General features: G+C 40.2%; 1 protein-coding gene across 1 annotated transcript in view; it reads left to right on the forward strand.

The window, feature by feature from the left end:
* Window positions 1-12,791, forward strand: part of kpnb3 (karyopherin (importin) beta 3) — a 78,093-nt gene that overhangs the window by 11,828 nt on the left and 53,474 nt on the right. Inside the window, exons 2-5 of the mRNA XM_072258821.1 lie at window positions 3,467-3,547; window positions 6,257-6,449; window positions 8,059-8,161; window positions 11,849-11,945. Coding sequence (XP_072114922.1) covers window positions 3,467-3,547; window positions 6,257-6,449; window positions 8,059-8,161; window positions 11,849-11,945 — 474 coding nt within the window. The remainder of the gene's footprint in view (window positions 1-3,466; window positions 3,548-6,256; window positions 6,450-8,058; window positions 8,162-11,848; window positions 11,946-12,791) is intronic.

Raw genomic sequence — 12,791 nt, forward strand, 5'->3', positions numbered from 1 at the left:
CTTTCACATCCCTCAAAATGTGGAGACCAAAAATATACAAAGTATTCAAGGTGTGGCCTCACGAGCACATTATAGAGCCCAACATTCTATTAGCCTTCCTAATCACTTCTGTGCATTGTTAGTGGTATGATTTCAGAGATTTCCCTACCTTTTATGTGAAGAAGTACTTCCTTGTATTACATCATGTCCTAGATTTAATTGTAAAGTTTATGGCAATTTCTGGACTCTTACTAGGGGCAGTCTCTCTATGAAATCCTTTAATCACCTTAATCACTTTCAAATAGATCACCTTTTTAATCTGTTCTATTTTGAAGAATGCAAGCCTACTCTATGCACCCCTCTCATAGCTCGACCCTTTTTAATCCTGGTATTGTTCTCCAGAATCCTTCAAGGCAGTGATGCAGTGCTCCTGAGGCTTGCTCAGCGCTTCATGTAACTAATTCAACTTGCAGCCCTTTATATGCCAGCTGCCATGAAGTATAGGCCAACATTTCATTAAGTATTTTCACTTCAAACGTGAGCATGTGTAAACTCACCTGAATTTGGATAATATCCATTAACTTTCAAGCAAGCTTGACTCTTAGAGCTCAGCATAGTTGACAGTTTAGACCAAATGCAGTAAATTACTAGTTAGGAGCAACACACTTACTTCCCGGTGAATTGTTTCTGGTAGAGCCTAATCTGCTCAATGTTTTTATTTTTGATTTCCAAAGTACATTCATGTGCTAACTTCCATGTTTGATTCAATATCCTTTTGCATTTCATGAAGCAAGGAAAGTATTTAAAACAAAGTGCTTCATGGAGACTTTTATAGAAATCCACATAGTTTATCAGGTGAATACATTATCTAGGAATTGGGTTCATTAGAAAGATGTATTGAAAGTTCAAAGTAAATTTATTAATTTACATATACACCGTATACAACCCTGCGATTCATTTTCTTGTGAGCATACTCAATAAATCCAATAACCACAATAGAAGATGAAACACTGTATCTTAATAAGGCGGACAACCAGTGTGCAAAAGATAACAAACTGCAACTACAAAAAGAGAGTAAGTAAATAAATGATGATAAGTAATAAATATCAAGAACATGAGGTGAAGAGTCCTTGAAAGCGAGTCTATAGGTTATGGAAACAATTCAGAGATTGGGGAGAGTGAAGTTATCCCCTTTGGTTCAGGAGTCTGATGGTTGAGGGGTAATAACTGATCCTGAACCTGGTGGTGTGAATGCAGAGGTTTCTGTGCCTTCCAGTAGTGAGAAGAGAGCATGAGCTGGATGGTGAGGGTCCTTGATGATGGATGCTGCTTTTCTGTGACAACGTACAGTGTAAATGTGCTCATTGGTGGAGAGGGCTTTACCCGTGAGGGACTGGGCTGTATCCACTACTTTTCGTAGGATTTTCTGTTCAAGGGCATTAGTTTTTCCATAATAGGCTGTGATACAGCCAGTCACTATACCCTCTATAGAAGTTTGTCTTAAGTTTTGGATGTCATGCTGAAACTTTACAAACTCCTTAGGAAGTAAACGTGCTGCTGTACTTTCTTTGTAATTGCACTTGCGTGTTGGGCCAAGGACGAGTCCTCTGAAGTCTTGGCACAAGGAATTTAAGTTGCTGACCCTCTCCACCTCTAATTCCCTGATGAGGACTGGCTCACGAACCTCCTGAAGTCAGTAGTTAGCTCCTTGCTGACATTGAGTGAGAGGTTATTGCTGAGGCACTATTCAGCCAGATAGTCAATCGCTGTCCTGTACACTAATTCGTCACCACCTTAAATTCGTGTCATCAGCAATCTTAAATATGTCATTGGCACTGTGCTTAGCCACACAGTCATAAGTATAAAGTGAATAGAGCAGGGGGCTAAGCACACAGCCTTGTGGTCTACCTGTACTGAAGGAGATTGTGGAGATGTTTTTGCCAATCCGAACTGACTGGGGTCTGCAAGTGAGGAAATAGAGGATCCATTTGCATGAGGAGCTATTGAGGTAAAGGTCATGAAGTTTATTGATTAGTTTAGAGTGTATGGTAGTATTGAATGCCGAGCTGTAGTCAATAAAGAGCATCCTGATGTGTGCATTTTTGCTGTCCGAGGTTGAGTGAAGAATCAGAGAGATGACATCTGCTGTGAACTCGTTGTGCCAGTAGGCAAATTGAAGTGGATCCAAGTCACTTCTCAGACAGGAGTTGATATGTTTCATCACCAGTTTCTCAAAACACTTCATCACTGGATCTAAGTGCTAGTCATAGTTATTGAGTTGATATAATTGTTACTGTTATAATTGAAGTCTGCGTGAAGCAGTTGGGTACCTCAAACTGCCAAAGTGAGGGGTTAAAGGTCTCAGTGAACACTCCAGTCCGTTTATCAGCACAAGTATTTAATACTCAGCCAGGGATGCCATCTAGGCCAGATGTTTTCTGTGAGTTCATCCTCCTGCAGGATGCTCTCATGTTGACCTCAGACTGAAGTTACAGAAACATTGAGGCTGTGGGTGTTCGTGATGGTTCTTCCATGTTTTGATGATCAAAGCAAGAATAGAAGGCTTTGAACTCATCTGGAAGCAAAACCCTGTTGTCACCTATGTCACTTGGTTTCACTTTGTAAGAGGTGATGGTATTGCCGCAGCTGTTAAGCATCCTTCATTGATTCAGATTTAGTCCAGAATTGCCACTTTGCATGTGAGATGGCTTTCTGGAGATTGTACCTGGACCTCTTGTATCTTTCTTAGTTGCCAGACTTGAATGCCTTTGATCTGGCCCTCAGCTGATTGTGGGTCTCATTGTTCATCCAGGGCTTCTGGTTAGGGAAGACTCTGATTTTGTGGGGACGCTCATTTATGGCTGTTTTTTTTATATATAAAGTCCATGACAATTCAGCCAATTAACAACAATCTTGCACAGTTTGTCTTGTTTTGTAGGTATCAATCTTTTTGTTAGGATTATAATTCTACCTAATTGAAGCAGATGCAGCATGAATGATGGTGATGTTAAACCACCTGATAGTGAGCCTGATAGTTGGTCAGATTGTTGGCACAGGAATGGGGCTAAATGCTGGACTTCCTTTGTTTCCTCCTCTATATTTGCTCATGATGTTGAGCTTTAAAAGTTTAAACCTTTGTAACAGCGTATCGTCCATAGGCAGTAATGTAGATACCCCTGTACGTGAGGCAAAGTTACTGATGAGGTGGAAGAGCAGTTAAAGGATTGCTTCCCCCAGATTTAGAGGTCACATATGGTTGCTGAAATTAGTACATTAATAATGATCAAGAAGATACACTAATACTTGTGACAGGGTGTCTTGTCAATGTGTCAAAGTTCCAAATTTCCAAAGTTAGTTAAGTTAAAATTTCAAGCTTATTTGGGCCAAAAATTGTTGCTTAATCTGAGATCCTGCAGTGTTTGAGACTCATTTTATTGGTGTTTGCACTGGGAACTTTAGATTTTCAATCCTCTTCTCTGTTATTCAGGAAACTTATGAAAATATCCCTGGACAATCGAAGATCACGTTCCTTCTGCAAGCTCTCAGGAATTCAGCAGCTGCAGAGGAGGTAATTATCAATCTTTACTTTTCCTTCAGTTTGTTGATTGAATAATAGGAAGGCTAATTTTTGTGCTGGGTGAGTGTTTAAAAACTTGTATCTCGTGTTTCATCGTGCTTATCCAGAAATAAATGAATGAGACTATTTTGACTTGCAGTTCATTGTGACCAAATGTCTAATTTTGCTCATACCCGAAGCTGGGCTTGTTTTCCTCGGAGTAAAGGAGCCCAAGAAGTGACCTGAAACGTAGATGGTCAGAATCTTTTCCCCACAGTGGGGGTATCAAAAATAAGAGGACATAGGTTTAAGGTGACAGGAAATGGGATTAGTGTAGTTAGACGGGGTTGGCATGTGTTGTGGGCTGAAGAGCCTATATCTGTTTAGGCTAAAATTGTTTCTTCATTTTACAATCCACTTTCCGGATAAATAGAAACCATAGAAACTACAGCACAGAAACAGGCCTTTTGGCCCTTCTTGGCAGTGCTGAACCATTTTCTGCCTAGTCCCACTGACCTGCACACGGACCGTATCCCTCCATACACCTCCCATCCATGTATCTGTCCAATTTATTCTTAAATGTTAATAAAGAGCCCGCATTTACCACCTCATCTGGCAGCTCATTCCATACTCCCACCACTCTCTGTGTGAAGAAGCCCCCCCCCCTAATGTTCCCTTTAAACTTTTCCCCCCTCACCCTTAACCAATGTCCTCTGGTTTTTTTCTCCCTTTGCCTCAGTGGAAAAAGCCTGCTTGCATTCACTCTATCTATACCCATCATAATTTTATATACCTCTATCAAATCTTCCCTCATTCTTCTATGCTCCAGGGAATAAAGTCTTAACCTATTCAACCTTTCTCTGTAACTGAGTTTCTCAAGTCCTGGCAACATCCTTGTAAACCTTCTCTGCACTCTTTCTGTAATTTGGTGACCAAAACTGAACACAATACTCCAGATTCAGCCTCACCAATGCCTTATACATTCCAGCTCTTATACTCAATACTTTGATTAATAAAGGCCAATGTACCAAAAGCTCTCTTTACGACCCTATCTACTTTTAGGGAATTTTGTATCTGTATTCCCAGATCCCTCTGTTCTACTGCACTCCTCAGTGCCTTACCATTAACCCTGTATGTTCTACCTTGGTTTGTCCTTCCAGCGTGCAATACCTCACACTTGTCTGTATTAAACTCCAACTGCCATTTTTCAGCCCATTTTTCCAGCTGGTCCAAGTCCCTCAACAAGCTTTGTACTACACCTCCAATCTTTGTATCATCAGCAAATTTGCTGATCCAATTTACCACATTATCATCCAGATCATTGATATAGATGACAAATGACAATGGACCCAGCACTGATCCCTGTGGCACACCACTAGTCACAGGCCTCCATTCAGAGAAGCAATTCTCTACTACCACTCTTTGGCTTCTTCCATTGAGCCAATGTCTAATCCAATTTACCACCTCTCCATATATACCTAGCGACTGAATTTTCTTAACTAACCTCTCATGTGGGATCTTGTCAAAGGCCTTGCTGAAATCCATGTAGACAATATCCACTGCCTCCTCGAAAAACTCCAATAGATTGGTCAAACATGACCGACCATGCACAAAGCCATGTTGACTCTCCCTAATAAGTCCCTGTCTGTCCAAATGCTTGTAGATTCTGTCTCTTAGTACTCCCTCCAATAACTTATCTACTACCGACTTTAAACTTACCGGCCTATAATTTCCCGGATTACTTTTCGATCCTTTTTTTAAACAACGGAACAACATGAGCCGCTCTCCAATCCCCCGGCACCTCACCCGTATACAACGACATTTTAAATATTTCTGCCAGGGCCCCCGCAATTTCAACACTAGTGTCTCCTTCAAGGTCCAAGGGAACACTCTGTCAGGTCCCGGGGATTTATCCACTTTAATTTTCCTCAAGACAGCAAGCACCTCCTCCCTTTCAATCTGTACAGTTTCCATAATCTCTCTACTTGATTCCCTCAATTCCATAGACTTCATGCCAGTTTCCTTAGTAAATACAGATGCAAAAAACCTAATTAAGATCTCCCCCATTTTCTTTGGTTCCGCACATAGCCAACCACTGATCTTCAAGAGGACCAATTTTATCCCTTACAATCCTTTTGCTCTTAATATACCTGCAAAAGCTCTTTGGATTTGATCTGTTATTGTACTAGATTTAATATGGATTTGTTGGAGGGACATGAATGCTGTGTAATGTTGAGGTTTGTCTTTCTGGATGTTAGAAATAGTATTGCAGTGCACATTTTTGCACATCATGACTCTCCTTGTAGAATTTAATATTGTCATTTTGGGCATGCAGTCACTTACAGTATATTTGGGGAACCGTTGAATGTTATTAAGGCCCTGCATCGTTGTAAACTGTCATGGTTTAAGAGTGTTATAATGTGGAAACTGGCACTTAGAGGAAATGGCCTTAAAGTTATCAGCAAAAGCACCAATGGGCAGTGACAATGCAACAGGCTGTGCTCTACAATACAATAGCTGAAGGCTTGGTGATAGCTACAGTGCTCAGAAGAGAATTGTGTACAGTAAGTGTGAAAATGGATATTTTCAGGACTATCCATTAAAATCAATGCAAATGGGATAAGTTGACCAAAGAGCACTCTAGTTTATCATTTGAAACGTCTAAATTATCTCCCAACCTCTTCTTTTAAAGGCCCTTATCAATGGAATTTTGTCTTTCAGGTGAGACAAATGGCCGCTGTTTTAATGCGGCGAATGCTATCTGCTTCTTTTGAAGAAATATTCCCAAATTTAACCCCTGAGGTACAAAATGCTGTCAAACATGAGCTGCTTCTCGGTATCCAGGTGGAAGGATCTTCTAACATCAGGAAGAAGACATGTGACATTGCAGCAGAGCTCTCTAGGAATCTGATTGGTTAGTAACTTGTAATATCTTAATTTAAGCAATGATCTTCAGTGTTTCTTGCCAGGTCAAGGAATGAGCATGTTGGCTTAAAGGGGCAAACAATTCAGGATGGATATAAGAACATATTTACACCAAGGGTACTTATCACCTGAAACAGAGTGTTTACAAGGGAAGTGGAAGGTGAATCAACTGGAGCTGTCAAAATTTATTTTATTGAGGTACAGTGTGAATAGGCCCTTCAAGCCGCGCTACCCAGCAACCAACTAATTTAATCTTAACCTAATCGGGGGACAATTACTGAGTGGTACGCCTTTGGCAACCCACAGGGAGAAATTACAAACTCCTTACAGGCAGTGGCAGGATTTGAACCGGAGTTACCTGCGCTGTAAAGTGTTGTGCTAACTACTGCTGTGCGTAACGTGGGGAGTAGATGGTCCCATTGATATTAGTGATTCTATTCTCCTTGCAGCATTTTATTGAAACTTCACTATCTGCTATTTTGCGAAGAGCGGAGAAATTATAAAGGCAAATTTTATCTGAAATATTTTAAAATGGAATAGTAGTTGCACTATTTGGCTCAATCACTCCATATTGTACCAAGAGCCCATTTCTTGCCTCTCTGGGTAAAGTTCTTCCTTTTGAAATCTTAAAAATTATCACTTGTTCCTAGATTTCATCACTCATGACTGGAAACATCTTCTCTACTTTAGCCCTATCAAGCTTCCTACACGTTTTTAGAAATTTCTCCATCTTTTCAGTGTTTACTTGTAATTGACCCTGCTCTTTATTGTTTGTATGAAGGATAAGGAAAAGCACAGGCCAATTAGTTTCAGTAGTTCTGTTCTGTAAAATCTTTGTTTCCAAATCTCATGCATTTTTGAACTGTTCAGTGCAATATATTCACCTAGGCATTCAGAGCTGAGACCAGGTTTGGACATGGGAATTGTGCTTTACCCTACCTCATTTAGCAATTGTTAAAAGGTAAACAGTATTATTAAAAGATTAAACCCCATGATAAAAAAAACTTCAGAATTGTTAACATGCTATCAGAAGATGGCAACATGGGCTTAGTGTGGATTAGGTTACTGTGCAGCTTAATGTTAGCAAGGGATGAAATACCAGAAGCAATAGTAATCGTATTTCAATTCATTGCAGATCCTTTGAACAGTATCAAAGCTGTGATTGCCTGTTGTAAATCTGCATCTCTCTGTTGACTTTGATAGAATTTCTTTTGTGTTGAGCAGGTGTTTCTGCATAAAATCAAGACAAACTTCAGATCATAAGTATAAAGAATTATTAATAAATTTGATAAGGAATTTCCAAGAAACCTCTTTACCATACAGTAGAATGTGTAGATGTATTTTCAGAGAGGTTAGATAAATGAAAGGAACAGTAATACAATCCAGAAGGTTGTTAGGAGTGACAGAAACAACTGCTATGGAGCACGTATGACAAAATAAAATGGTATTGTTAGACCTTATTCTGTGCCAGAGTTCCAATGTAATAACTTAATCTTTAAATGCAGATGCCGCAAGCTGGGCATCTGAACAGAAGTGAGGGACTAGTCTGCATAAACTTGGTTTGTTACAAGCTCAAGATATTGCTTGTTCATATCCAGATGATGATGGCAACAACCAATGGCCAGAAATCTTGAAATTTCTCTTTGAATCTGTCAGCTCCCAAAACGTGGCTCTGCGTGAAGCTGCCCTACATATTTTCTGGTAAGTTCCTTTTAGTGAATTGCCATTTTAAGCTTTTGTGTAGGGTACAGAGATGCTACTGCAATAAAATACGATCCAATTTTATTATGGAATTACCTACAGTGAGTTACTGACTCCCAGTCACATTTACCATATCATAATCCCTTCCCTGCCTATGACATCTACTGATTTGACTTGATTTATTGTTAACCCTTTTAGTTCTTCAGTTCATCCATCACCTCTCACTGGACGCAGGAGCACTGAGGTTTCACAAGGAGAAGTGTCACATAGACTGCTCTGGACACCAGAATTGAGCCTGGTTCCCTGGTGCTGAGGCAGCAATTCTACAAATTGTGACATTTTGTCACAGAGTGCTGCTCAGAGGCCTTCCAGCACAATGTGTTTTCAAAAAGAAGAAGAATTCATCCCATGGTTCTGATTACTGTGACTTCTTCACCGGTATTGCTTAAACAGATTATCTAATCAATAACACAAGGTTTTACAGGTGCTGAATGCTTTGTCAGCCCTTTCACTCTGTCTGCCACAGAAGGCAGGATCTACCAGTGGCCACCATTTCAGTTCAACTTCTCATTCCTATTCTGGCATGTTTGTCCATTGGCCTCATCTCATCCGTAATGAGACCGAACTCCAATATGAAGAGCAGCAGCTCATTCTGTTTGGGTAGCCTCCAAGCTGATGGCGTGAAAATTGTTTTCTACAATGTCCAGTAATTACTTCCCCTCCCCTTTCTCTTTCTCCATTCCCCATTCTGTTTACCCTCTCATCCTTTCTCTCCCCTATTCATCTGTTCCTCTGGTTTCCTTCCTCCTTCCCTTTCTTCCAAGGTCCACTGTCCTTTCCTGTTAGATTTCTCCTTTAGCCCTCGCCTCTTGAATCTATCACCTTCCAGCTTCCTACTTCATCTCCCTCTCTTTCTCACCCACCTTCACCTATCACCTACTAAAAGCTTGTACTCCTCCCCACATCTTATTATGGCTTCTGCCCCCCCCCACCTTCCTTCCCTGTTGCTCCCATCCTTGTGGAAGTGGGGGATTCTGTCCCTCTGCATTTCCCAAATGCTGTTAGTTGTGAAGCACTATGGGGTGCACCAGAATGGACAATATTGGAGCCTGCAACCATCCCACCATGACTGATCGCCTCAATGGGAGACGTCAAAAGGAAGGTACTACAGCAACTTGGATGTGTTATATAAAGGTGCAGGTACAACTGAAGCAGCTGTTAGTTGGCCTTGCAGAGAAGAGTTGATGCTTCTCTTCAAAATAATAACCTCCTCAACCAAGCTTTTTATTTGATTATTATTGTTTGTGACACATACAAGTGCAGTTACAACGGTAGTGGTAAATCGAAAACGCTTATTAAAATGTTCAAAATGGAAATCAATGGGCTATCATCTGTGACTTGAAACATTTTTTTCAGCACTATTGAAGCTGGCTGTGTTGCGGAATGTTTCCAGTATTTTCTGTCTTTTTAGTTTTGGAATTCCAGCATCCTTTTAAAATAGTTTGTGTGTGATATGAAGGAATAAGTATGAGCAGGTGATTGGTGTTGAGTTGCCGTTGGGCATGTTTTAATGGAATGGTGGAATGAGCCTAAGGACTCGATGGTGATGTTATAACTGAAAACAGTGCGGACGATGCTCAACAGGTGTGAAAAGAACTTGAACTAAAGCAAAGGTTAATGGAGACACCAATTCCAGTGCTGTTATCTGGAGCAAAAGACAAGTTGGAGGGACCCAGCAGGGTCAGGTATCATCCTGGTAAGGTGGGCAGTCGCCGATTTGGGTTGAAACTCTGCAAATACATGGATAATGCTTTGGGTCAAAGTGCTGTTGTGTCCCAGAGCACCTTGGTGTGCTTTTTATTTATTGAGATAAAGGGAGGAATAGACCCTTTGAGCCATGCCACCCAGCAATTCCCTGATTTATTCCTAGTAACAACTTACAATGACCATTTGATCTGCCAAGTGGTATGTCTTTGGACTGTGGGAGGAAACTCCTTACAGACAGTGGTGGGGATTGAACCAGGTCACCTGTGCAGTAAAGCATTGTGGAAACCTCTCGGCTTGTATACTTCCTGCCATATCGGATCATTGCACTTATTTGCAAAACTGTCCAATTAATGTAGGTTTGGCTTCAGCAAATATAGCACTGCTTCAGTTCATAATCATAATTGCTTAGTTGACAATTTATTTCTTTGTTTTTAGTTTTAGCTGTGATGAAACCAGATACAAGTTGGTGTTGCAATCTGAACTGACTGTTTTGAAGCAGTCAGGTGTAGTTTCCCTGAGCCAGTTGATAAACATTTGTACAGGAATATAAGTAGGCCATTTAATCTATTGAGTCTGTTCTGTCATTTGGTTAACTTGTGGCTGATCTTAACTTTCTTCCCACTGTTTCTATGGTTCTCAATACTCTGACGTAACCAAAATCTACCAATCCAGTTTTAAACACTTGAAACTGCTTCCTAGCAATAGTTGGAAAGGATGGGGAGCATTTGCAGTAAGGAGACTCCATTCCAGATTTTTACAGTCCTCTGTGAATAATTGCCCTTAACATTTTAAAAATTGCTTTCATATTCTGGTTTTTCACTACCAAATATCTTTTTATCCGTTTTATTAACTCCAATAATTGTCTCAGGCACCTAAATTATATCACTCTTGGGTAACATATTTGCTCCTACCACCTTTTTGAAGAGTTTTTTTTTGTGTTTGGTTTTCAGATCTGCAAATTGTCAACAGAGGACCTATAAACTAAAGTGGTTCTATTTGTCTTGCTAATTTGTAGTGAGTAGAAAGCTGTGAAGGGAAAGAAATTATTGGCAGGAATTTTAAAATTGTGAAATCCATCTTTACTATTTTACTTAATGTTATTTACATATTCCTTTTTCTATCTTTAAATATGAAGGCCTTCTCTAGAGTCTCACTGTGGGAATCTAAATGTAATCAATTTGACCTGAACTGTTTTCCAGCATTGACCTACTGAAATTTGATCTTGACCAGTGAGTCTTGTGCTGTGTACTGCTTTTGATGCGTTCCCTGGGATCAGGAATGAATTAAAAGGAACCACAAGTGGAAGAGTGAAATATCCTCAAATCTTTATGCCATAAGCTTGCACGATTGCTCTAGTTTTGTCAGATGTCATTTTGGTTCAATTTGTCATTAGACAATTTTTCTGACCTCAGCCTGTGGTTTGCTACCTACACTGGTGTATTTACAATGCACAGCATAGTGGAAAGATATCATATCGTCTCAGTGTAGTTCACTTCCCCTCTGCCTTGAATAAGAGAGGGAATGCACAGTAGCTTGGGCAGTATCTCGAAGGAAAGAAGCAAAGTTAATGTTTTGGGTTAGTTTTGGTGCGAGCTTGAGTTTTAAATGAATGCTGTACAAGAGAAAGAGGACAAAATTGGAAGGCCAAAATGGGTAGAAGGAAGAGTTAGTTAAATATCAAAAGTGGTGACAGCGGAAGTCGGTCTGTATGATGTTCACTTTAGTCAAAAAAAAGCTGCCTGTACAGTCCTGATGAGACGTCAACTGTCTGTTTCCCTCCATAGATGCTTGAGTTCCACCAACTGCTCACTTTCTTGCTCCAAGTTCCAGAATTTGCAGTATCTTGTGTCTTCATTAATCAAATGCAAAATGGCTTATGAGTTAACTCTAAAACATTTAATAAGATGTTATTTATTATAGGAATTTCCCTGGCATCTTTGGAAACCAGCAACAACATTACCTTGAAGTCATCAAACGCATGTTGCTGCAGTGCATGCAAGATCTGGAAAACACAAATGTAAGGGCTACCAGTGGTGGTTATCACTGCTGCCTACTCTTATCATGTGCTTTATGATAGTCCTATTTGTTTTTTAGATTTCTGATAAGTGATAAAATGTAAAGGTTGAGATACGATGTGAGCATTTATCATTTAAAACAAAATTGTGCAAATACCATTCCTATTTTTAAGAGAAGAATAGTTTTGTCACATGCACATCAAAACATGAGTAAAATGGTTGTTTTTGTCAAAGACCAACACAGTCTGAGGATGTGCTGGGGGGCGGGGAGCCCACAACTGCCGCCACGTTTGAGGTGCTAACATAACATGACCAATCCTAGCCTATACAGAATTTTGGAAGAAATGGGATCGCCCAGAGGAAACCCTCGTGGTGTACATACAAACTCCCTGCAGATAATGTTTGGCAATGTAAAAAGTCATGTTAACTGCCACAATCCTAATGCACCCTTAAAAATCATTTTTTTAAAAAGTGTGCTGTATATTTCCTTGTTAGTCAAAAGGTTGTGGGTTCAAGACCCACACCAAAATCTTAGAGATTATATCCTATCAAAATACTGAAGGCGTAATCAGATTTGCTTGTTTTGGGCAAAATGTTGAACTGGTGTCCTCTTGGTTGGCTGTAAAAGATCCTCTAGCACCATGCTGCAGAAGAGAAGGGGAATATCATGTTACTTGGAAAGTGCAGTCTTGGCAGACAATAACATAGTGAGGCAGATTGTGAGGTCACGTTGAGCTTAATAGGGACTATTCAACAGATTTATGACAGTGGGATGGAAGGAAAAGTTTAGTGGATCTGGGTCAAACTCGGGCAAATAGGGCGAGCTCATGTAGGCAGCTTGGTTTGCA

Source organism: Mobula birostris, chromosome 5 (assembly GCF_030028105.1).
Source record: "Mobula birostris isolate sMobBir1 chromosome 5, sMobBir1.hap1, whole genome shotgun sequence".
Classification (NCBI taxonomy): domain Eukaryota; kingdom Metazoa; phylum Chordata; class Chondrichthyes; order Myliobatiformes; family Myliobatidae; genus Mobula; species Mobula birostris.